Source organism: Equus quagga, chromosome 1, assembly GCF_021613505.1.
Source record: "Equus quagga isolate Etosha38 chromosome 1, UCLA_HA_Equagga_1.0, whole genome shotgun sequence".
Lineage (NCBI taxonomy): Eukaryota > Metazoa > Chordata > Mammalia > Perissodactyla > Equidae > Equus > Equus quagga.
In genome coordinates, this window is record NC_060267.1 from 26,577,832 (window position 1) to 26,603,486 (window position 25,655).

The window sequence follows — 25,655 nt, forward strand, 5'->3', positions numbered from 1 at the left end:
GAACACACTGTTGAAGCTTAGGTTTTTTAAAACAACTTTATTGAGATATAATTCACATACTATTCAGTTCACCCATTTGAAGTGTACAGTTCAATGGCTTTTAGTATATTCGCAGAGCTGTGCAGCTATCACTATTATCAAATTTAGAACATTTTCTTTACCCCAAAAAGAAACTTTGCACCCCTTAGCTGTCACCCCCTCAACCTTCCAGCTCCAGGCAACCATCAATTTACCTTTTATCTCTATCTATTTACCTATTCTGGATATTTTGTGTATCAGTATGTGGTCTTTTGTCACTGGGTTCTTTCACTTAGCATGTGTGTTGTAGCATGTGTCAGTACTTAGTTCCTTTTTATTGGCAAAAAATAAAATGTGGATATGTTACATTTTGTTTATCCATTCATCAGTTGATGGACATTTGAGTCATTTCCACTTTTTGGCTATTATAAAAAATGCTGCTGTGGACATTTGTGTACAACTTTCAGGGTGGACATATGTTTTCAGTTCTCTTGGGTATATACCTAGCAGTGGGATTGCTAAGTCATGTGGTAAATATGTTTAGCATTTTGAGGAACTGCCAGGCTGTGCTCCAAAGCAGCTACACTATTTTACATTCCCACTTAGCAGTGCATGAGAATTATAGTTTTTCCACATCCTAGTAAACACTTGTTATTATCTGTCTTTTTGATTATAGTCATCTTGGTGGGTGTGAAGTGGCATCTCGTTGTGGTTTTGATTTGCATTTCCTTGATGACTAATGATGTTGAGAAGGACTTTATTTGTACCTGATGTATTATAGTGCATATAAAGATGGCAGAGGCATTTTGGTAGTTAATATTAGTGATAGAAAGTTTTATCATGGTTTGCCCTTTTCGCTGCTAATACTTTTTAATCTTGCTTATTGAACGTGGTGGGATTTACTTGCTACACCTCAAGCAAACAAAGATTTTCTTTTTTTAACTGCTGAGTTAAAGCCTGGCACATAGCAGCCCTCAGCAAATATATAATAAAGTGAATTTAAAGCCACCACATGATCTGTCTAAAATACTTATCTGGGCATGCCAGTGCTAAGTTGCTTCAAAGCCTCCCCATTTCCTACAGGAAAAAAATCAAGCTCTTTATCATGGCTTGTAGTGTCTCCCACTATCCAATCCATGCCTGCTTTTCTAGATTTTTTTTAACTCATCATTGCCTCCCTCCCTCCTCTTTTGTACAAGAACCATGCCTGTATACCCTATACATAGTCGCATTTTGCTTTTTCATGTTTCTGGGTTTTCTCCTTTTGCTCACTTTACCTATAATGTCTTCCTACTTTATCCTGGTTTACTGGTCCAACTACTGTTTCTCCTTTAAATCTCTGCTTGTATGTCTTGTGAAGCTGTCTTTGTCCCTGTGTTCTTTCTTAATACTTTGTACATAGCATCACATTTATACTCACTGTATTATTTTGAACTCGTTGCTTATTTGTGTATCTCCTCTGATTCACTTTGGAGCGCCTGCATCTTATTGACCTTGTGCTCATTTTTAGATCTAGGAAGGGCCTGGAACTTAGTAAATGCTGAAGAAGTGTTTATTGAACCGAGCTGAATAGATTGGGCCCTAGGGAAGGGATTCTTAACCAGAGTAAAAAGATATTGATTATAAACCAAACTACCAATTCATTAATTTACCCTGAGGAATACATATACTTCATAGATAGCTGAAAAACTAAATTATTAATCATAAGTGTTTCTTATTGAGCATAAAAATCAGAGAAAGAAAATTAGTTTCTGCACCCATGAGCATTTCTGTCTCTCAAAATAATCTACCTCTCTGGGCCCTAGAACACTTTTTATCCTTCTCTCTTGAACAGAGCTGGTTTTCAAATGAGTATTCTTCTATTTATAATTACATAAACCATCATGTTATTTATATTAATAAGAATGGTGTATTTATAGAGGGGCTAAATTCTTCTCTTTTATGTTGATTGTTATACTCATTTTATTCTCAGATTTAATTTTTAAAACTAGGGTTATCTTATTCCACCTCGTTAACCTATATACAGCCATTTGTTAAGTGTCTTAGTGTGCTAGGTATTTTCACATTCTGCCATTTACACGATGCTCTTTTCTTTTTGCCAAAGAAGTAAAATTTGGGGTAGTGTAAGTGTTGAATGAGAAACCCAGAGGCTTAGTGCTAGCAACATCTACATAAGAGATTTTTTTGGAGTATCTTCTAAATCGTGGACAATGTGAGACTTGTGCTGAACTTTGAAGAGTTGGTGGCATTCCTGTGAACAGAAGTAGAAATGGGGCCAGACTATAGGCTAGGTGAGGGCAGGGTCAGGAGGCTTGAAACTGAAGTGATGATGGACACAATAGATTGGAGCCAGGTTCTAGAGGTCTGTATATTCTAGGCTAGAGATTTTGAACTTTATCTACTGGCAAAGTGAAACTGTTATTTTTTGAGCAGGGCATGCCACAATGTGAGTCAAAGATTAATATGAGGGTGATGCCCGAATTTATCGGAACTCTTGGCTCTTGGATGGATTCAGAGAACCTATTTATGAGGCTGCTGCTGGAAAAAAGGTGCAAAGTAGTGAGGTGATACTCTAGGAGACATGAGTTATTATGGAAATAATCCAGTCATTCAAAAAAAGAAATTGTGGCACCTACTGTATACTACTGTTGTGCTTGGTACTAAAGATAGAAAGATTGATAAGAAACATACTTGTCCTCAAGCACCTCAGTCTAATGAGGGGGAGGGACCTTTCATCACATGTTAATTAAATGATGGATAGCGTTATGGGAGCTCTCAGAGGGAATGAATAGCTTAGCTTCGCATTGGAAAGATATTTGAGCTGAATCTTTCATGAATAAAAGAATTCAAGGCATAGTGAGGGAGAGGGAAATTCTAGGTGAAAACATATTTTTTTTAAAGCCATGTAGTGTGAAAGAGCACTAATTTGGGCTCTAGTGATTAAGTTGAGAGCAGCTGAGTGGAGGGCTGTGATTGCTCTGGAGTTTGAGGGGGACGTGGAGAGGCCAGTCTTCAGTGGGTACCAGGAGAACTTAAATCCATTGCACTCTCTTTAACAGTACGTTGAGTTTGGGTTTGTTTATTGAAAGTCTCATAAAATAATTTTTTAAATCTCTATTACTTTGAGATTACTTTGGAAAAAATGAATGAGCCTCCCTCTCCCATAATATTTTACAGTTTTAAAAACCATGTCAATAAGATGCTTTTCAGAATGATATGTAAAAGAGGGTGATATTTCTAAACAAATTTGTGCTGGGCAAAGTTTTCTTATAATTTAGAGCTAATAGATCAGTGGCGTTTGGCTCTGTACAAAATATAGAATATGAAGCAGTCGCGTAGACATGTGAGTAAACAGAACATGTGACCCATAATTGAAAGAAACGATTGAAAAAGAAAGAGAGCCTCAGTGACCTAGAGTACAACATTGTGTCATCTTATAGACATATAATTAATATAAAGTAGTCTAATGTACATGTAATTGGAATACAAGAAAGAGAGAGAATGGGTCAAAAAATATGTAAAGAAATAATGGCTGAAAGTTTCCCAGATTAGGTGAAAACATTAATTACCAGCTCAAGAAGTGCAGAAAATCCCAAATAGGATAAATACAAAGATGAGCATACCCAGGCGTATCATAATCAAACAGCTGAAAATGAAAGATACAGAGAAAATTAGGATCCAAAGAAAAAGGACACATTACATGAAGGAGAACAGCAATACAAAGGATGACTGACTTTACATTAGAAACAGTGGAGGTCAGGAGACAAGAAATGTCATCTTTAAAATAATGAAAGAAAAATGTATCCTAGTAGGAGAATAACTTTCAAAAATAAAAACATTTTCAGATAAACGAAAATTAAGGGAATTTCTCACCACCCAACCTCCTGCGTTGTAAGAAAGGTTAAAGGACATTCTTCATGCTGAAGGGAAGTGACGCTAGTTAAAAGTTTATCTACAATAAGGAAGAAGAGCAGCAGCTGTCATAAATAGAAGGCTAAATAGAAAGGACTGTTTTTTTCCTCTCACAAGCTTTTCGGAAGATACATAACTGTTTACATTTAAATGTGTTGTGAAATTTATAATGTATGTAGCTGTAAAGTATATGATGACAATAGCAAAAAGGTTGGGGGCAGTAAATGGGAATTATCATGTTAGTGAAGAATTACAGTATTATCTCTAGGTAGTAAAGATGAGTGTTTTTATTCCAGGAACAACCACTGGAATATATTATAAAAAGATACAGCTAAGAAGCTGTTATAAGAATTAAAATAGAGTAGTTAAAATATTTGGATAAGCTGAATAAAAGCAAGCAAGAAGAACATGGAATAAATAACAGATGGGACAAATAGAAACCACATAGCAAAATGGTAGACTTAAAAGCCAATTATAGCAACAATCACATTAAATCTAACTAATTGTCATTGTGCACAAGATGCATGACACATATATCTGTATTGTGTAAAAGCAGCAAACTTTTAAGTATAATGCTGTAGGTTAAAAGCAAAGAGTGAGAAAAACTATACTATGCAAACAGTAAGGATAAGAAAGCTGGTGTGGCTGTATTAATAATCACACAAAGTAGACTTCAAGACAAGCGGTATTACCACAGATAAGGAGGGACATTTCACAGTGATAAAAGAGCCAGTTCATCAGAAATAATAATGATAAATGTGTAGTTTACCTTAGAAGAGATCTTCAGAATGCATAAACAAAATTAGCAGATGGTGGTTGCGCAACAGTGTGAATGTACTAAATGCTACAGATTTGCATGCTTAAAAATGATTAAAATGGGCTGGCCCAGTGGCATAGTGGTTAAGTTCACACTGCTGTGCTTCAGCGGCCTGGGGTTTGCAGGTTCGGATCCCAGGTATGGATGTACGCACTGCTTATCAAGCTACGCTGTGGCAGGCATCCCATATATAAAATAGAGGAAGATGGGCACAGATGTTAGCTCAGGGCTAATCTTCTTCACCAAAAAAAAAAAAAAAAGGGATTAAAATGGTAAATTTTATTTTATGTATTTTTTTCCAGAAAGTAAATTAGTAGAAGTAACAGATGTAATAGACAAATACAAGCTCATATTGGAGAATTTTTAACTCTCTTTCCTTGCAACTGGTAGGACAACTAGACAAAAAATAAGTAAGGTTGTAGAAAAACTGCACAACACTATTAACTGCCTTGTCATAATTGACATTTGTGGACTACTACACCCAGCAGCTATAGTATATACATTCTTTTTCAAGTTCAAATCAGGCAGTCTCTAAAACTGACCATATCATCAGCCATAAAATAAATGTTAATAAATTTAAGAAATGAAATCTTACAGAATATGTCCTCTGATCACAGCAGAATTAAATTAGATATCAATAACAATAAGATGGCCAGAAAAGCTTCAAATATTTGGAAGTTAAAACATTATGTTCTAAATAACTCATGGGTCTGAGGAGAAATCAGAAGAAAAATTAGAAAATAGTTTTGAACTGAAAGAAAATACAATATATCAAAATTTGTGAAATGCAGCTTCAGCAGTGCTTAGAGGAAAATATATGGCTAAAGTGATTATATTAGAGAAGAGGAAAAGTCAAATGATCTAAGTTTCATGTTAAAAAGCTAGAGAAATATGGGGCTTGCCCCGTGGCCGAGTGGTTAAGTTCGCGCGCTCCACTGCAGGCAGCCCAGTGTTTCGTTGGTTTGAATCCTGGGTGTGGACATGGCACTGCTCATCAAACCACGCTGAGGCAGTGTCCCACATGCCACAACTAGAAGGACCCACAATGAAGAATATACAACTATGTGCCGGGGGGCTTTGGGGAGAAAAAGGAAAAAAATAGAATCTTTAAAAAAAAAAAAGAGAAATATGAGTGTATTAAACCCAAAGAAAACAGAAGAGATTAAATAATAAAGAACATAAGTGAATATAATAGACAAACAATGGGGAAAAAAACAATGTGGGTTCTTTGAAAAGATGAGTAAATATATATTTTTTTATTGAGGTATAATTGATGTGTAACATTATATTACTTTCAGATGTACAAGATGATTCAGTATTTGTATATATTGAAAAATGATCATCACAATAAGTGTAGTTAACATCCTTCAGAACCATACATAGTTGGAAAATTATTTTCCTTGTGCTGAGAACTTTTAAGATTTACTCTCTTAGCAGCTTTCAAATATGTAATATACAGTATTAACTATAGTCACCATGCTGTACATTACATCCTATGACTTACTTATTTTATAAATGGAAGTTTGTACTTTTGACTCCCTCATCCATTTTCCCCACACCCCACCCTTCATCTCTGGCAACCACCAGTCTGTTCTCTTCATCTGTGAGCTTGTTTTTTTTTTTTTAATTCCATGTATAAATGTGATCATATGGTATTTATCTTTTTCTGCCTGACTTACTTCACTTAGCATAATGCCCTCAAGGTCCATCCACGTTGTCACAAATGGCAAGATTTCATTCATTTTTATAGCTGAATGATATTCCATTGTGAGTATATACTACATTTGCTTTATCCGTTCATCCATCGATGGACACTTAGGTTGCTTCCATGTCTTGGCTGCACCAGTTTACATTCCCAGTGATAGCGTACTTGGGTTCTGTTTTCTCCACATCCTCGCCAGCACTTGTTATTTCTTGTCTTTTTGATATTAACCATTCTAATGAGGTGATATGTCTTTGTGGTTTTGATTTGCATTTCCTTGAGGATTAGTGATGTTGAGCATCCTCAAAAGATTAATAAAGCTGATAAACTGCTTATTACTGATTAAACTGGTTAAGAAAAAAAAGATAAAGTATAAATTATCAATATCAGAAGTAAAAGAGAGCAAATCATTCCTATTGACATTATAAAGATAATGAGGGCAACTCAAGATAATGAACAACTTTTTGCCAATAAATTTGATAACTTAGATGGAATGGGCATGTTGTGTGAAAATCACAACTTACCAAAAAATGGAAAATCTGAGTATCCCTATACTTATTAAATAAATTGAATTAGTAGTAGTAACCTATCTGCAAAACAAACTCGAGGTCCAGATGGTTCTACTGGTGAATTCTATAACACATTTAAGGAAGAAGTGGGTCCAAACTGAAACAAAAGCTTTAGGAAAATAGAAGTAGAAAGAATACTTCCCAGCTGGGTTTGTGTGGCCAGCATAACACTAGTATTATGGCTTAAATTGTTAAAAGAAAATTCTGGACACAGACTCACAGTGTCCTTAACAAAATGTTAGTAAAATCAAACCCAGAAATGTATAAAAGGATAATAAATCAGGACCAAGTCAGTTTTCGCAGGAAAGTCAGGTTGGTTTAGCATAAGAAAATTAATTCATGCAGGTCACCATGTTGAAATTATTCAAAGGAGGAAAACCTATACCGTCATTTCAGTCTATGCAGAGAAAACATTTTACAGAATAGTATTCATTTGTGGTGAAACCTTTCAGCAAACTAGAATAGAAAAGCACTCTCACTTCAATAAAGCACACCTACAAAAAAACCTGCAACCAACTTTATACTCAATGTTGAAAGCCTGAATGCTTTCCTTTATGATCAGTTGCAATGCAAAGATATCCGCTATCACCACTTCCTATTCATTCACATGGACAAGTTGATTCCAAACTTTTTACAGAAAAGGACCTAGAATTGCTGAAACCTCCTTGAAGAACAAAGTTGGAGGACTCACCGTCCGATTTCAGGACTATAAAGCTAAAGTAATTAGGACAGTCTGATAAGAATAGATAAAATCAGTGACGTTGATGGAGCAACAACGTGGATGAATCTCAAAAACATTCTGATTTAAAGAAGCAAGACACAGAAGAATAGAGTCTCCACCATTCCCTATGAAGTTCATCAACATGCAAGATAAGCTGTGGGGACAGAAATTCAGTCATTGATTGTCTATGGCAGTGGCGATTGACTGGAAAGAGAGGGATATTAAGGGAACTTTCTGGAATGGCAGAAATATTTTGTTTCTTGATTGAGATCGTAGTTACAAGGATATGTATATTTCTCAAAACTCATAGAATAGTATACCTTGGATCTCTTAATTTTACTGTATGCAAATTTTACCTAAAAAAAAAAGTTAATCTGAATTTATGTTGGCTGCCTCCATTATATTCCTTTTCTGCATTGCCCATTGAATAATTTGTGTTAGTTTTTCTGATAGCTTCTGTTGAAATAACTTTTCTCCTTACTCCTACACTACCTAAACCTCAATCATAGCAATTAAATGAGTGATCCTGTTTTCTTTGATAATAACTAGAGTATAAGCTTCTTGAAGCAAGGGATGTCTGCTACCATAATCCCTAGCCTAGAGCTTTGCAAATGAAAGATTCTCAGTTTGAAAAAAAGGATATGTGTGTAGCCATGGCCGTGTGTGCATTGTTTTCAGTACTAGCGCTGTGAATTTTGTGCAAGTCAGTATATTTTCCCATGTAGCTTAAAACTATCTACCTAATGTCTGTGCAAAATATATTCATTTGTTTGAAAAATATCACGTTATTATGTCAAAGCAAGTAATCTTGCTTCTTCTACTATAATCACAACACTCTAAATAACCTTGGCCAAATCACTTACCTCATATACTGATACCAAATTACTTTGAGGGGTTTTCGCCTCGCTACATGTATAGAATTAATATTTTCTTACATTTACATATTTGGCAATTACTTTTTTTTTTTAACAGTTTACACATAATCATTCACCAGGAAACACAAAAGCTGCTCATTTGCTGATCATATATCAGCTACTTTTTACTTGAAAGATTCCAATTGTGACCCATTGATTTTTTTTTTTTCTTATGTACCTCCAGTCATGGTCTCATGTTTACTCTCTACCTGTCATCAGTTTATCAGGTGTATTAGTACATCATGTACATGGTCCTTGATGGCAGAGGAAGATTAACTTATCAGCCTGGGGTCTCAATTTGGCAGTTTTTATTATTTTAATTTCTGATCTGCTAAAATGGAGTTGAGTCATGAACTAAAACTGAAAAATATGTTATCAAGTGAGTTCTAACTATAGCAGGTGGCTAAATTCAGTGTTATCTTTCTACATCTAAAACTTTTGCATTAAGTAGAAACGTTACATAAATCATAATTTATGTTTGGTGACTATCACGTATATAGCTTGTAATTTATATAGGATGATGATCATTTCTTTTGTAAATCCAAGAATAGAGATCTTTTAGTAAATGCATCACTTGTGTGATTATTTCTTACGGATTTTGAGTTTTTTCATATGCTTATATACTTAAGAATGTTGAGCAATGAAGTCGGGTAGCTCTAGATGTAGGGCTGAAGGAGCAGTGTTCTTGAATGTGGTTCGAAGGCATTGGATTATGCCTTTTTAAGGGGAAAATGTTTCACTACTCTAAATAAGGTATAATGGTAAATATCATTGGAAAGTTCCAGCTTCGGGGAATATTTTCAGATTTACACAGCACTGCACTGTCTCTGATTAAGTTTACTCCTGATGCTCAATGATTGGCTTAGAGCCTGGCCCTTAACATACATTCAGGAGATGTTTGCTGGGTAAACAGCTGAATAATAGCTCAGAGAGATCACAAGAAATGCAGCGTTAGCCTTCCAAGCAAACACAGTAAATCTTCATTAGATAACATTTTCAAATAATTGACTAGTTCTAACTGCTAACCCTTTTGTTTTCAGTGAACCGTTTCAAGGAAAAAAAACGAGTTTAGAGTTTATTTCATAGTTATATGTCGAAGGATGCCAATTTGAAACTGTAGAGTCTTAAAGAGTAAGGCATAGCATCTTAATATTTATGATATTCCTCTAACTTATTTGAGCTATTAAAATGGGCTAACATGGACATGAGATGTAAATCGATAGCAAGTAAATATAAATAGAATGCAAGCTAGAAGGCAGAGGATGGAAATAAAACTATTGGAATTACAAATACAGTTTTTCGTTTGATTTTTTTCAGTTTATTGTAAGACAGTATTGGATATTACTAGGGAATATTGCTAAAAACCCTCACTGTACTCAAAGTTTCAGAGACTGTCACTGAGCTAATCTTAGTGTTTAGAAAAATAGCAAGATTCTCTGTGACTGGAAAAATGTAAGGTGGAGATTTGGTTTGAAAATGTATATGTTTGACAACATGAGGTTGGGAGACAAGTAAGGAGATGATTTTTAACTGTCCCTTAACACCCTCATGGCCTATTAGGAGAATAATTTGGCTAAGTGACTGCAGTGTCTCAGAAACCTTTACTGTGCTTCTCAGAATGAAAAGCATCTTCCCTTAGTAGCATTCAGTGCCTCAAGAGCAATAAACACAGTTGCATACAATTTGTTTTAAATGTAACATATTACAATATGTTCCCTTAGCCATGGTAATTTTTCTGTTATAGCTTGACTTACAATTAAAACCATAAATCACATAGCTCTTCCATTGTAAGGCACTAGCAACCTTTTCACATCATTTGGGAATTTGAGGGAAAAGAACAGAGAGGAGAAGAGAAATCAACAGAATGTGGATACAGACTACAGTTCCTCACTCCTGCACAATTCCTTTTGGAAGGGGAGAGTTTGGGGTGGTGGCCTTTAGAGATTGAAAACCAAAGTGTGGAGAAAAGCCACTTTATATCTGTCGTGTCCATTATATAATATATTTTAAAGGGATTAAATCTCAAGTCAAATTCTTTTGCTCCCAATCATCTTTTAAACTCTTTATTTTCTTGTTACCTATATTTTTCCTCCCCAAAACATTTACCTGTGTATGTTAAAGAAAAATGAAATAAAAATTCAATTGGGCACAGTGTTTAAAGCAAGCAGTACAAGTTTACCCTTACAAATGAGGTATTTTCTTTTAACTAATTGTCAGCTATTTTCGCAGTAACATTCTGGTGCCAAGAGAATAACAGGATATTCCTTTTGCCACTGGCATGCCTGTGTTTTAAATCCAGCTTGCAGTTCCCCAGCCAGCGGGCGTTTCTGAGTCAGTACTGTGCTCGGCACACTTGGGAGCGAAAGCCCCCAGCAAGCCCCTTTGCCCTGTTTCTGCCACTGTGCTTTTCTGCGTCTAACAGAGATGTGAACAATAAAACTTTTAAAGGGATCTTCAAAAGTCTTTAAACAGGAGACTAAGGTAAATTAGTGTTTCCTTTGATGAATTCTGCAGAATTAATGATCAACTAATCATTAAACATTTGTTATAGCTTGACTCACAATAAACATTTACTATAGGAGCCACATTGCCTAGGTTTTAATCCTGGTTCCACCGCATACTAGTTCTGTGCCTTTTTTGTGCCACATTTATTTGTCCTGAAAATGGGGATAATAATGGTACCCACCTCCTAGGGTTGTTTTGAAGGTAAATGAGTTGAGGTCTCTTAAGCCCTTTGAACAGAGCTTGGCACATAGTAACTGGTGCTGCGTATTAGCTATTACTGTTGCTGTTATTGTTGTTAAATGAGTCCGTGTCCAAGCTGAGTTTGTACATTCAAGTAGCTTTTCATGTATTTGGAACATAATCGTCACCCTTGTGGAACTACTAGAGAATAAGTAACATGCTTATCATGTTATCAGTTGACCGTATTTATCAGATATCTGTGTTATCAGTTCAGAGAAAGGGGCGATTATGAACTGCAAAATTTTCTATCTTAAATGGCCATGTATTAAAGGTACATGTCTTTAGTTTCATAAGTGAGAGCAATATGATTCTTTTAAAACAAGAATGGTGGTGAATGTTCCGTTCAGTAAAGGACCGGTTTGGATTCTTGTGATGGCAGCCGCAGCTGCAGGTCTGCTTACCCACAGTGGGGAGGGCTGGCACCCAGGAATACAGGAGCTTAGATTCACAGAGCTTCAGTTTTTGGCCCTGGGAAGAAGGCTTAACCTGAGGTGGAGTAGCTGGGCTTGTCTCCTGTGTTAGCTGGCTCAGCCACACCATCTGAAAGCATTGCTCACCGTTTGAGGGCCCCTCCTTAGTTTTGTGATAGACAGGTGCTGGTACTGCTAGTCAGACTAGAAGATAGCTCATTTGTTAACTTCAGTTTAGAAAGGGTAAAAAGGTATCTTTCAGGGAGTGATCATGATGCCAACGAAAGATTCTGAAGATTTTTAGAACTCATGCAAGCTTGGCATTTTTGTTTAAGTCAGTGTACTTTGCCTTTCTGTCAGCCTGGTGTGCTGTCTCGCCTCCAGAAAATAAATGGCTTTTGCCTTAAGGTGTGGACCTTGGGTGCCTGTTGTTCGCTTTCACCCCCTGGGTTTTTAAAACCCTTAGATCAGTGGTTCTCAGCTCTGACTGCACATTAACACCACCTGGGGAGCTTTTAATGAAATAGAAGTCCCTGGGCCTGAGCCCGGACCAATTAATCAAAATCCCTGGGGATGAGTAAGGCCTGGACACTGGTGTGTTTTAAAAGCCCCCTGGGTGATTCTAATGTGAAGCCCAGGTTTAGTACCCTTGATTTAACTTATAATAATGAGATCTCCTCTATCAATAGGAGACTGCGTGTTTGTTTGGGCATTGCCTGCCATGGTCTATCAGTATATTCTTTGTCATATCAGTGTACTCTTTGTCATTTATCTGGTTCCTCATTTCCTTGGATTTAGAGGACTGATGGTGAGTCCCTTAACTAAGCCTATAAAGTTCCTGCTCTTTTAGTCTCATGAGAAAATTTTCATCAGTACCACAATAAAATAACCTTGTATTTATCCTTCCTGTTCTCCATTCTGCACATCATCAGAGGAACGGTTTTTCCTCAAGAAAGAAATTGGTTAGTTCTACGTCCTGAAAGCTTGGGTGGATGATACAGCCAGGATAGACAAGTTGCCATGAGTTGTTTAATGGGGGAGGGAGTCAGGGAGGTGAGAACAGCTTTTTACTGAGCATCCTCTCAGTGCTAGGTACTGGCAGAATGATTTCACTTAATTCTCCCAGCAGCTCTGTGAAACAGACAGTCACCTGTGCGTTAAAACGTTAAATAACTTCACCAGGGTTTTGTGGTTTGTGTGCCCAGAGCTGAAGCACAACCCAGTTCTGTTCCTGTGCTGTCTCCATCATCAACCACAGCTACTCCTGATCTTGTGTATTAGGTTTCTACAAAGCCATGAAAATTTATTCCTATCAAAATATTGTTATCATGAAAGGTAATTAAAAGATAGTAAAATAAGCTTCTTTGTTTTACTTTTAGAAATGGTACCATATAAATGTATAAAACATGTTTTATCTTCACTAGTCTCTGGAAACAAGGTTTAATATCCTTAAAGGTTGGCAACAAGGTACAAATTCCTTTTCCACACTCTAGTATTAGGGCATTGAATTGTAAATTTCAGACCTAGACTCTTGGGGCTTAGAGATTTCAACGACTGGAGGGCGAAAGTATTTTCTTCCGTAGCTAGTTTAACAAGCACAGGCTATGTCTGTCTGCATTTTCTTTTTCTTTTTGTCTTTTCCCTTTTCTTTTTTCTTTCAGTTTTTAGAAACATTGTGTTCTGGGATTAAATAGTGAGTAGTAAAGTGCAAAGTATTATATGAGCATCTTTGGGCCTGAAAATTATTCAGTTTCTATATTCATTTCAAGCGTGTCTTTGAAGTTTGCTGTGCAGCCCTTTAATCTTAATTCATCACCAAGGGGGTTTGGAGACCAGAAGGAAAGATCATGAAAGGTGTAGAGAAATGAAACATAATGGCTTTCATCTTTACAGCTTTTCTTATTTATTTCCTAATCTGGTATATTTTGTGCCTACCTTTTTATCGCTTTTCTTTCAAATAATTGGTAATACAGGATAACCTTTCTTTAGGAGAGAACACAACTGAAGAGAAATTTTGTTCTTTTACAACAATAAAACATACATTTAAATAACAGATTTGGTTATACAAGTTAACACCTTAAGAGGAAAAGCCCAGAGATAGGCATTTGTGTGAACTGACCTCTCTAGGCTCTTCAGAAGTCTTCAGATGAGTGGTCGTCCTCAGAAGAGAAGGTCTGTTTATATCCAGAACGATGAATGGTTTCGTTGGAAGGAATTACTGTGCAAGTAAGTCTGCAGAGTTAAATGATCCAGGAGAGTTGCTGCGTAAAACTTTGCTGGATGAGTGTAAAGCACAGTTATTTTCTGTTTACTTAATACAGAAAGTTTAAATATATACCTGCTTTTGTATAATTTCATAAAACATTTACTAAGTGCCTGTGGTGTGCAAGATACTTTATTAGCTGCTGTGCCAAATATAAAGTTAAATATGCAATCAAGTGGGACAGGTAAATAATTTATTATAATACAAGGTACGGTGACAAAAATGAAGCTTAATACACTGTGTTCTGTAGGTGAGCAGAGGAAGGAGTGATTAATTATTGGTGTAATTATTACAGCCCATGGATGAAAGTGTAAAACACTTCTGATAAGATTTCTTTTAATACTGTAGGCCGAGTGATTCATTTAGTCCGTCGTTCATAAACACTTTGTTTACTTTCTAAATCTTAATTTTTCTGTTTCTTTGTGTAGTTTTAGCTACTGTTTAGAGTAGGAGGTATTCTTAACACTCACATGACAAATTGTATTTTTAAATTTTTTTTACTCTTTTCAGAATTAAAATGGAATTGCCTGAAAAATAATAGGCATATTTCATGGTATGTCTCTGATGCCTTCAAGGCTGCTATACTTTAGGTTTAACATAGCTTAAAAGTTAGAAAAGCTTTGAAAAGTGTATTGAGTCCGGTGGCTTCTGGTCAATTTATGAATCCCAGTGAGTATGGGTTGTCCTATGATTGGAATTGGCCTTCAAGCTCTGCCACCGTGAATCGACCATGGGACATACCCAGGGACCTGAATCAACAGAAAACATCCAGGTGTCCTAGATTCAGAGAAGTTTCCGTTTGAAAGAAATCTTAAAATTTATCTGATCTAACCTCTTGGTTCAAAAAGATCGAGGCCTAAAGATGTTAGGAGATCAGTCCAGTGGTCAGAATAATTTGGAGAGATCCTTGATATTACTATACTTATGTTGGTGTTTTTGTTATTTCTTTGATAGATTTAAAATAATATGCTTATTTACTGTTTGGAATTTTGCCAGCCATTAAGAATAGACGTTTAAAGAAGACGACAAATAACTTAAAAACAATATGGCAGCTTTTTCGTATTTCTATTACTTTAATAACGATTATTTGCTTCCGGCTCCACCTTTTTTCTGCCAAGGGCTTCTACTTCCCTCAGTTAATGAGGGTGAACGTGATGCTCGATGGCAAAATGAAATCATGACTAATCACTCACAGAGCATAAGTAGCTGTAAAGAAGTCAATGTGGGCATTTATTTTAATGAAAAGTGTATCTTTTAAACAGATATCAGAGAGTTTTGTTTTAGCCTCATTTTGTATTGTAAAATACAGAATTATGTTACATAGATAGGGATGGTGATTTGGTGTTTTGCATGATGTATTTGGTTCAGGATACATATACATAATTATTGTGACTTTTGCCCATTCTTTTTCATTGTAATTTATGTGTGAGAGAGAGAGAGAAGAATCAAATTTTTCTCACTTTTCAGTTTTTCACTACAGCCTAAAAATATCCTTTTTTTCTGGTGACAAACACATACACATATAATAACAAGAAAATCATTCTGATTAATTTAACGTTGATATTATTCCCAGTGTGCTGAACACAAACCTTTCATTCATACTCAGTGCAAATAAGACCAAATTTTACACTAATATGTGGATTTCTTATTGCAGGTACATGTTGGGACTTGCAGCAATTCCGGCAGTTATACAGTTTTTCGGCTTTCTCTTTTTACCTGAAAGCCCTCGATGGCTTATTCAGAAAGGACAGACTCAGAAGGCCCGTAGAATCTTATCTCAGATGCGTGGTAACCAGACCATTGATGAGGAGTATGATAGCATCAAAAACAACATTGAAGAAGAGGAAAAAGAGGTTGGCTCAGGTATGTGGATTTTGTACTTACGTGAATTTTTAAACTACGTAGTGGTTTTATCTAGGAATTATATTTTAGAATTATTTAATATCTCTAAATCATGTAGTGGTTTTATATGTATAACCAAACCAAAATAAATACATTTTAGTTTTAAAAGCAATGATAATGTTATAAAAGAATGAAGAAAAACAGCCCCATGACTCCTATCCTCACATAATTAATAATTTTGTTTTTGTTTAGTCTTTTCTTCTTTCCAAATTGGATATACTTGACATAGTTGTCATCATTTTGTTTGTGTGGGTATTTTTTTTGAGTATATGTATGTTTTATGTATAAATATATCCCATATAAAGATATATATGCACTATTGACCTTCCATATTAACTAAAATCATAATGTGAACTATTGTCAAGACAAATCACTTTAGTAAAATTAAATACCTGCTTACATGTGTTACATTAAGTTCCATAATAATTTTTATAAAGAGTAAGAATGCCTTCACATTACTAGTTTTGGGATAATTTTGTGGTTCCCTATTTTCATTAAAACGTTTAATTAACTGTCTAATAAAAATTTTGCCATGTCAGAAAACCAAAAAAAAGGGAAGTTTCTGGTTAGTTTATGTTGATAAATTCATTTTCGGAGAAGAAATCATGTAGGGATTTACAAATTTTTAGGCAGGATCTATAATCTTGATAGTCTGATTTGGGTAAGCAATTTGCAGGATACAACTAATGAGAAAAGGTAGACATTTTATAATACTTCATTTCAGCAATAACTGCTCCCCTTCTGGATTCACGTTTCTCAAAGTTGTCTCATTTTCTCTCAACCTTCCTTTTGCTTCTATGTTAATTGATAGCTCAAATGGAGATGCTGACTTACATTAGTCTATTTTTCATACCTGAGAAAATGCCAAACACGTATACCCTTCTACTAATATATTCATACACAAGTCTTAAAAGGTCTGTGCACTCGCCCTTTCCTACCATTTTTGGTGGAGCTGAAGGTTCTGCTTTCCTGAAACAGTAAAATAAACACTGTGGAAGCTGGTCACTGTTTTAGCCACATTTGGCTTGACTTCACTTTATATATATGCAGCACGGTAGTGCGATGTTATCTTCTTGCTTAGACCAAAGCCCTACTAACCGTGAGCCCGTTTTGGGTCAAGGTCATTTTTAACAAATGATTTTTGACCATATACCACGTTCTTGGTATTGTCAGCATTTCCAGAGTAGCACATTAACACAACTATTAAAGAGAATTTTGCTATAACAAAATAATTCACTTTTACTAAGTTCAGCATTGTGTTAATTTTTAACATGCTATTTTAAATGTCTGTTTAAATGACAACTTCTTTTACGCTCTTGTCTAAATTCCTCTCAGCGGTAGCTTGAATGAAGTATGAGGTTGTTTTTGTGGTAATCAGTACACTTGAAACCCATGTGCTAATAATGTGTGAGTAGAAAAACTTTTCAGAGGACGTATTAGGTTATATTAAATGCTATTTAGAAATAAGTTTTTGTTAATTTATGTAAAGGATAAGACAACTTAATAAAAAAGCCTTCTTGTTTAGAGGTGGGGATACCACTGATTTTGCTACAAAGTATTGAGCACATAGCTTCATTTTGACTACCTTAAAAAAATTTATGTGACTGGTCTAGCCATGCACTTGTCGACGATGCACACTGTTTGAGTTTTGTGACTATTTGGAATGTATAACCAAATTTATTATTTTTTTTAGAAACTTGTGCATAGGATTGCAATTACCTGCATCTGCCTTAGTTTTAATCATAAGTCTTCTCAACTAAATAGGGCACTATTTCTTGGGGATAGATAAAATATTTAGTGATTTACCTATTTCCTAATATTGGTTCATGTATACATTTGGCCCAGTTTTTAAAGATACTATAATGTTATCCACTGAATCCTAATACGATTTGTCTCATGTTTGGCTAAATATTCTAAATTTTGTAACTAATGGGATTAAAAATTTATCCATTTCTGGATTTGTATTATTTGAGTACTATCATCTTGCTTAATTTTAAAACTAATTTCATGTTCTTTTTTAAAAATACAGAATTAATAGCATTATGGTATGAATGCACACAGACAGTTTTGCCAGTGTTATATGGCACCAGTAATTTGGGGCCTCATTTTTATGATTGAGAAATCTAATCACAGTAAAACATGCTCTGCAAAGTATGACTTTTATTTCAGCATTGTCATGTCCAGGGGCAAGACTCTGTGTCAGTTTAGTTGGAAAATAGAGACCAGTGCTAGGGCTTGTGTTAGCAGACCTGAAGGGTCCTGGCCCTCAGTCACTTGACATTTGAAAATGCTAGGCTAGATGGACAAATACACATGAAGAAACAGCTAACTTCAAAATAATACAAATGTCCTGGCCCAGAGAAGACGAGCCAGCCATTGCATTGGAGGGTTAGAGAGTGACCTGGGTTAATTGGTCCGTGGATCTTGACAAAAGTGAATTTTGAGCCGTGACTTCAAGCCTGGGGACTCTGAACAGTGGGGTCCAGCTGCCTGGCGGGAAGAACCTTGACCAGTCACCACAGGATACTCAGATATTCCAGGAGGTTAGAAAGAAGCTGTTCAATAAGATTGCCATTTCTTTTAGGGAGAAATGTTTTCTCGTCAGACATGTTGGCTTAGTTACCTGCTACCTGTGAGCTTGCCAAATAGGTCTGATTCCTGATCAGCAGGCCACGTCCTTCTCTAGGAGTTTCTAGTGGATTTATGACTTGTTACTGTGATGGTACTTATTTATATGGCCTTTCTCTTTTTGTGGGATTTTTTTCCTTGGTCTCTTGAGTTTAAATTTGACCTCTTTGAGGAAAATAGGCATAACTACTAAAGTCTGTCTTAGTTAAGTTAGTTAATTTATTAGATGTGTGAGATGTCAGTGCCTAGGGCATTTACTTCTCCTGATTCAAAATACCTTTTATGACCTTATGTAGTGAATACGGTGGCTGCTCTGGCCACATCAGCAGCAGAGGCGAGGCTCGCAGGCCGTGCTGTGGAACAGGATTGGATTGTAATGGGATTCCATCACTTCTTCTGTACGTGGCATGCAGGTCAGCCTCCTTAGCATGTGGAGTGCTAAAAAAAAAAAAAAGAAGGCGGTTTATGGGTTTTAAAAGAAGTGAACAGTTGGTTTTCATGTGTGTTCAACACTGTTTATACATCCTGTAGGACTAATAAAGTGAGAGTAGAAGAAACAACAGCTTGGTTTGGAAAGCTCCCTGGAGTGGGAGACAGAAATGAAAGACTGGTCCTAGCTCCACCCCTGACTCGTGAATCTAAAAGAATTTGGGAGGAGTCCCTGAGCCTCTGTTTCTTTTTAGCTTTATAGGAAAAGAGAGCCAGATTATAACAGCTTCATAGTTTGAGTTTTTAGAGTTTTGAAAGTCTGTGAGAAACGCCTGTTTTTTAATTTCTAAATACTATGCAGCAGTATTTTCATTCAAAAATATTTGTTGAGTGACATTCAGTAGAGTTGGGAATGTGGCAATAAATAAGACAGACAAGGTTCTGGCTTGTTCTCTTGGGAAGAGGCACATGAATGATAAATAAAAGAGTAAATAATTCCAGGGTAACTACAAATTGTGGTAATCACTTTGAAGGAAATGAATAGGATGATAACATATTTGTAGAGGGGCTACTTTAGGTGGGATGGTTAGGAAAGGCTTCTCTGAAGAGCTGAATTGGAGGGGTGAGAAAGAATCGGCAGTGTAGAGAACTGAAGGGAAGAGTGTTCCAGGCAGAGGGAATAGCAAGTGCAAAATTATATATAGTGGGCCAGATTAATCTCTTGAAAGATTTGATATTAGCTGTAAAGCATGCCTGTACCAGAATTTTAAGACATTGCAGTAAGAGCTAACTATTCATCTTTACTCATCCCAGGTTGCCAAGCCTAAGCTTGGAATTAGTAGGGACACAATTACTACTTTCAGAATTAAGAGCAAATCTGAGTACAAAATAATATATGTATAATTCCCATCATTTTGTTGTTTGTCTCTTATGGTTTGTCTTCCTAGTTTGTTTCGTGCTGCATAGATGTGTAATAGAGTCATGACTTGTATGTAGACAGAGGTAGAAACCTCAGAGAGATCTACATAATTATTTAAGGCAATTATTTCGAAGTTTTGCCAATTAGCTTCAAAGGTGAGTGGAGAGAGGCAGGCCTTTTGGGGCCTGGGTACCATAGCAAAAGGCATCTGCAGTAAGCTCAACATTTATTTAAATTGTTTTTTTTTTTTGGTGAGGAAGATTAGCCCTGAGCTAACATCTGCTGCCAATCCTCCTCTTTTTGCTGAGGAAGTTGGCCCTGAGCTAAGATCCATGCCCATTTTCCTCCATATTATATGTGGGACACCTGCCACAGCATGGCTTGCCAAGTGGTACTTAGGTCTGTGCCTGGGATCTGAACTGGTGAACCCCAGGCCGCCAAAGCAGAGCACATGAACTTAACCACTATGCCACCAGACTGGCTCCAACATTTATTTGAATTTTTAAGCTTTATCCTAAAAATTAACGAAAGTTTGTATTCTGTCCCATGATATAACTGTTTACTTGACTCAAAAAATGTTTTTTCCTAAATATCTACAATATTTACTCATTGGCTTTATGTGGTCCATCATTGTCATGTGTATTCCCTGAGGGATATGCATCCTTCAGTTTGATAGACACCAATTTAAAGCATTTGGAGTTACTCTCTTGGGCAAATCCGTTAGGCAAGGTATTAAAAGTTGGGTCTGCCTGTATTACTAGAGATGTGTGGTCATCTCTTAACTTACTAGGCATATAGAAAGGCAGAGAGTCTTCATCAGGAACTTTAGTTCATAGCAGCTAGTAATTGTCTCCCACAACAAGAAAAGTAAAATCAGTCAACAAAAGAGACAGGATTCCTTTGAAGACAATCTTAGGGAAGAATCTAGAAATGAAGGTTGTGTATTCATATGCTTTATACCACTTTGTTTATAAGCACTCTCTAATTGACTTCTTCAATTTCCTTTATTGAGATATAATTGATATATAACATTATATGTTTCTGGTGTGTGACATAATGATTTGATATATGTATTGTGAAATGATCACCATAATAAGTCTAGCTAACATCCATCACCACACTTAGTTAAACCAGTTTTATTCTTGTTTTCTTGAATTTCTTATCCTGCATCATAGGACAATTATAGTCCTGGGATGAGGTCAACGGAAATCAAAGGCTGCTGCTGATGCCTTCACAGAAGCAGCTGCTGGGACAGGGTTTCAGGAAAGGCTCAAACAAGGCGCCATCTCTGCCCTTCCCTTCTCTGCTGTGCCCTGGGATGTTAAGGCAGGACTATTAGAGGGAGAATGTAAACCAGGAAAGCTTTCTCTCCCTAGAGAAATGTGCAGATGTTGATGTAGAACCACTACAAGAAATCAGGGGAAAAAGCAGCAGTGCTTTGGAAGAAGGAAGTTGTCATGGCAGCTTCAGGGCAACAGAGAGTGAGTAAAGAGAGGAAAGTAAGGGAGAAACTGAGTGCTGTCCTCAGGGCAGTGGAGAGCTGCGTCCTACAATTCGATTGATCTGTTTCTAGTACAGGGTCAATCTAGGGAGCTTAAAAATGTATATGACCTTTTTTTTCCCTTTAAAACAAAGGGAAAATAGCTTTTTTGGTCTTTTTAAAAAATTATATGTAAAATCTTTTTTTCTTTTTGTGCCAATCTTCCTCTATTTTATGTGGGATGCTGCCACAGCGTGGCTTGACAAGCAGTGCTGGGTCCGTGCCTAGGATCCGAACCTGCAAATCCCAGGTTGCTGAAGCAGAGTGCATGAACTTAATCACTACGCTGCCAGGCCAACCGCTATATGTAAAATCTTTTGCAGTTAGTATTACCTAGCTCACCTACATAGATACTTCCAGCATAGATTTGTTGACCATGAGAAGATCAGTGAGAAATTTGGCCCTGCCCTTTGGTCACTAAAATCTTACTATTTAGGTATGTATGAGAAGTAACAACCTAGAGGCACTGTCTGATGCTGAGGACTGAAATCAGATCCAGGCCCATTGTATAATCTATGCAGAAATATTCAGGCCAACAAGATTTGCATTGTTTAATTTTATCAACTAATCAACTCAGTAATCTGGGCTAATGTGGCTCTGCATTTTGCCTTTGTAGGGTAGTTTATCTCCAGCCTGGAAAGGGGAGAAGGTTGTAGGGAGGGGAATTTATTCAACACCCTCCTGTGAGTTGAGCTTGAAGCCTGATTTGAGTTACCTCCAGCTCTCTGGGGGTCACGTCTGTCGCGTACAGGAAGCGCCCGCTGCATCTCTCGCTTTATTTTTTTTTCCTCCAGTACTTTCGCAATTAGGTCATCAAGTCTTATCTTCTTGTAAGTCATTTTCTTTCCCTGTGAATTAACATTGCCTATGGCCATTTCAACAAATCCGTATTCTGCAGAGAGGTCAGAGAGGGTAGATATTTATCATATTTTGATAGAAATCCTTCCAAAAGTTTCTTTAGAAATCTAATTTTGGCATAATGATGTTGCAGTAGAATGCTCATGGCAGTTGACATCTGCTCTTAGAGGAAAGTAGTCATTTTTCCCCAATGTTTTTGGTAGTTTTGCTTGTATTCTCCTTATGTGATAGTACAGTGTTGTGTGACCCAAAGTAATGCTTGTACGATGTTTGCTGGATGAACTTGAAATAGATATTGACAAATTGTTCCTCAGCAAGATGACTCCCAATTTTATGAGTATAGGTGAAGAAAACATTTCTATATCTACCATTCTCACGATTGTTGCAAAATTGCAAAAATTGTCAAAGCGTGAGGCTGATATACATATCTCCTATGGTAAACAGTAGATTAAAACAAAACATTGGGCCTGGCCTGGTGGCTGTGTGATTAAAGTTCCATGCACTCCACTTTGGAGGCCTGGGGTTTGCGAGTTTGGATCCCAAGCATGGACCTACTCGGCTCACCAGCCACCACGCTGTGGAGGTGCCCCATATACAAAAAAATAGAGGAAGATTGGCAGTGGATGTTAACTCAGGGCAGTCTTGCTCAGCAAAAAAAAAGGGGGGGGGGGGGGCTTGGCCCGGTGGCACAGCAGTTAAGTTCACATGTTCTGCTTCAGCAGCCTGGGGTTCACCGGTTTGGATCCCAGGTGCGGACCTACACATCACTTGTCAAGCCATGCTGTGGTAGGCGTCCCACATAAAATAGAGGAAGATGGGCACAGATGTTAGCTCAGGGCCAGTCTTCCTCAGCAAAAAGAGGAGGATTGGCAGCAGATGTTAGCTCAGGGCTAATGTTCCTCAAGAAAAAAAGGTCAAGTAAGAAGCTGCTTTAATTCCTTATCCTGTGTTAACAAGCTGTAAGCTGAAGGACTATTAAAACAATATACAACTCTATTCATTTTATAGTTAAACTTATTTTCTTAGACATGATAATTTATTTAAAAGAAACTCTATTTAATTCAACCTGACTTTAAATAAAGTTTGCCTTCGATTTTCTAGACCCCAGAGGACTTGTAAAATCTTAAGCAGAATTGAAATAGTTCTTGGATTTTACGTTAAAATGTCAATGACTCTGCTTTACATGGGGATAAAGGGCAGCACAGACGAGATTTTCCACTCAGCACACTATTGGGAGAACGAAGTGTTTTTCAGATGACCTGTAGGTTTTCAAACCATTTTCCTTGATTTATATTGAAAATCCCGATTGTCTTCGTAAGTTTATTGGTAGTAAACCGGCTTATCTTTCTGCTTTCTTTCTAAGATAGACTTAAATCCCTGTCTCGTAGAAAAATCCACACTGAAGGAGTTTGGACTGTGCCAAAGTTTTTTTCCCTCCCAACACGTTGTGAAGTTCATACTGTTTTTTAATGCTGTGTATTTAATACAATCAAACAGGAGGAAAACACCCAACAAGGTAGACATTTCAAAAAGAATATAGATCCTAAGTTACTGCTTCAGGGTAGTTCATTTCCAAGTTAACACTAAATCCATCATTCAGCACAGGTCTGCTTTGGAAATGAAACCATAGTCTGGAGATATTTTCCTCGAGGTAAGACAAATTGTTGTGCCCTTCAAAGGTTGCCTTCTTTGGAGGAGGTTAGAGGAAGATCCTAAAGAAAACCCAATTTTCTCCATCTCAAAGTGGAGGGCACATGAGCCACTCTTTAATGTTGGGACTTTTTAGTGACAACAGGACAATCCCATTGATGGGCTCTAGAATTTATAGCCATGCCATGTGCTATCTGAAGAAACTTGCTTGTTTACAAATGTTAGAAGAGACCTTCTCAAATGTTTCTCAAAAGTCAAAGGAATCACCCTTAATTTTTAATTTCATTGTGTATTTGGAAGATAGAGTGGTCAAATAACATTGATTTTCTCCTTTATCAGTCCAACTTAGGCCCTCTAAACCCTTTGATCTACCCACTGAACAATATTGTTAATCAGGATCTTACTGAACACTTAACGTAGATGTACATTTCAGTTAACTTACTTATTTAGCATCTATATTGCTTGAAATGTGGTAGCCTTTAGTAAGAAGATGTGAACTTAGCAGGATAGATTGAGGAGAAAATTTACTAGGTTTATGAAGCTAGAATAATAAATTACTATATAAGTATCTCACATTTTTAGTGTAGTTTTTTCTCCTGGAATTTTTTAAGATATTTACTTGCAAATGACTCTCACTGAACATCTCTCAGAATAAAATAAACCTTCAAAATAATGTTTTTAGAGAATTGAACCTAATAACTGCTCCTTCTTAAAGGGGGGAGTGGGCCCTTTAGGAAGAGCCTTTTGAAAGTCTCATCTCAAAACCAACTTTGTATGGAAGCAAAGAACTTTCATAATGTTATCTTAGCATTCATTATTCATATTTGAATAAAACTAGTGTGAAAATACTAGTAACAATTACTATTTACTGAATGCCTGTTTCTGTAAGTGTATATGTGCGTGCATACACACCCACACACATTGTCTCTCTGATTCTTAAAACAACCCTAAAATTAAATATTATGATCCATATTGTACTCAGAGAATGGAGAGCTGGCAAGGTGAAAGAACCAGGAAGTAAAAGGTAAGATCTGAGCCCCACTCTGCTACCTTTCAAGTCTCTCCTCATTCCGCTTGGCCAGCTCTACGTCTCATGCCATCTCTGTGCTGTGCTGTTTGGATGTAGATAGTGGAAAAAAGAAATAAGACATGCCTATCAAATTTCCTTAAGAATATCCTCCTTTTATAAAAGGGCAGAACACAAAACAACTAAAAAATGGAAACAACAAGACAGTAGTAAACCTTTAAAGTCAATTGACAAACTAATTTAGTTCTGTTACTTCCACCTTGCAAGTGTATTTCCCCTCAGTTTCCCCTTCTTCATCCTTGCTGTCACTGCCTGGGTTAGGTCTCTGGTGTTCCTCCGCTCTGCCAAGTACCAGTGCCTTTCACTCTTGTCCTTGCTTCTGGCATCTCCCCTTTCCATCCGCCTTCCCCATGGCCTCCAGAGTTACCATCCCAACGCACAGGCAGGATCATGTCCCTCTCTCTTCAGGAACAAGTTCCTTAACTTGTTACTAAATTTCCTTTAAAATTTGTTTTTAATTTATCTTTCCAATTTATTTCACTAGAGCCAGGATTCCATCGTCATCACAAGGGAGAAAGGAAGAAGCACCCCAATAGACTGAGTGCCTCCTGACTCTCAGGGCGGGGATGAC

At 36.8% G+C, this 25,655-nt stretch overlaps 1 protein-coding gene across 2 annotated transcripts in view; it reads left to right on the forward strand.

Annotated features, from left to right (window-relative positions):
• SLC2A13 (solute carrier family 2 member 13) overlaps positions 1–25,655 on the forward strand; it is a 273,017-nt gene that overhangs the window by 52,261 nt on the left and 195,101 nt on the right. For both annotated transcript variants that reach the window (XM_046681222.1, XM_046681213.1), the window contains exon 3: positions 15,726–15,934. In XM_046681222.1, the coding sequence (XP_046537178.1) occupies positions 15,726–15,934 (209 nt within the window). The remainder of the gene's footprint in view (positions 1–15,725; positions 15,935–25,655) is intronic.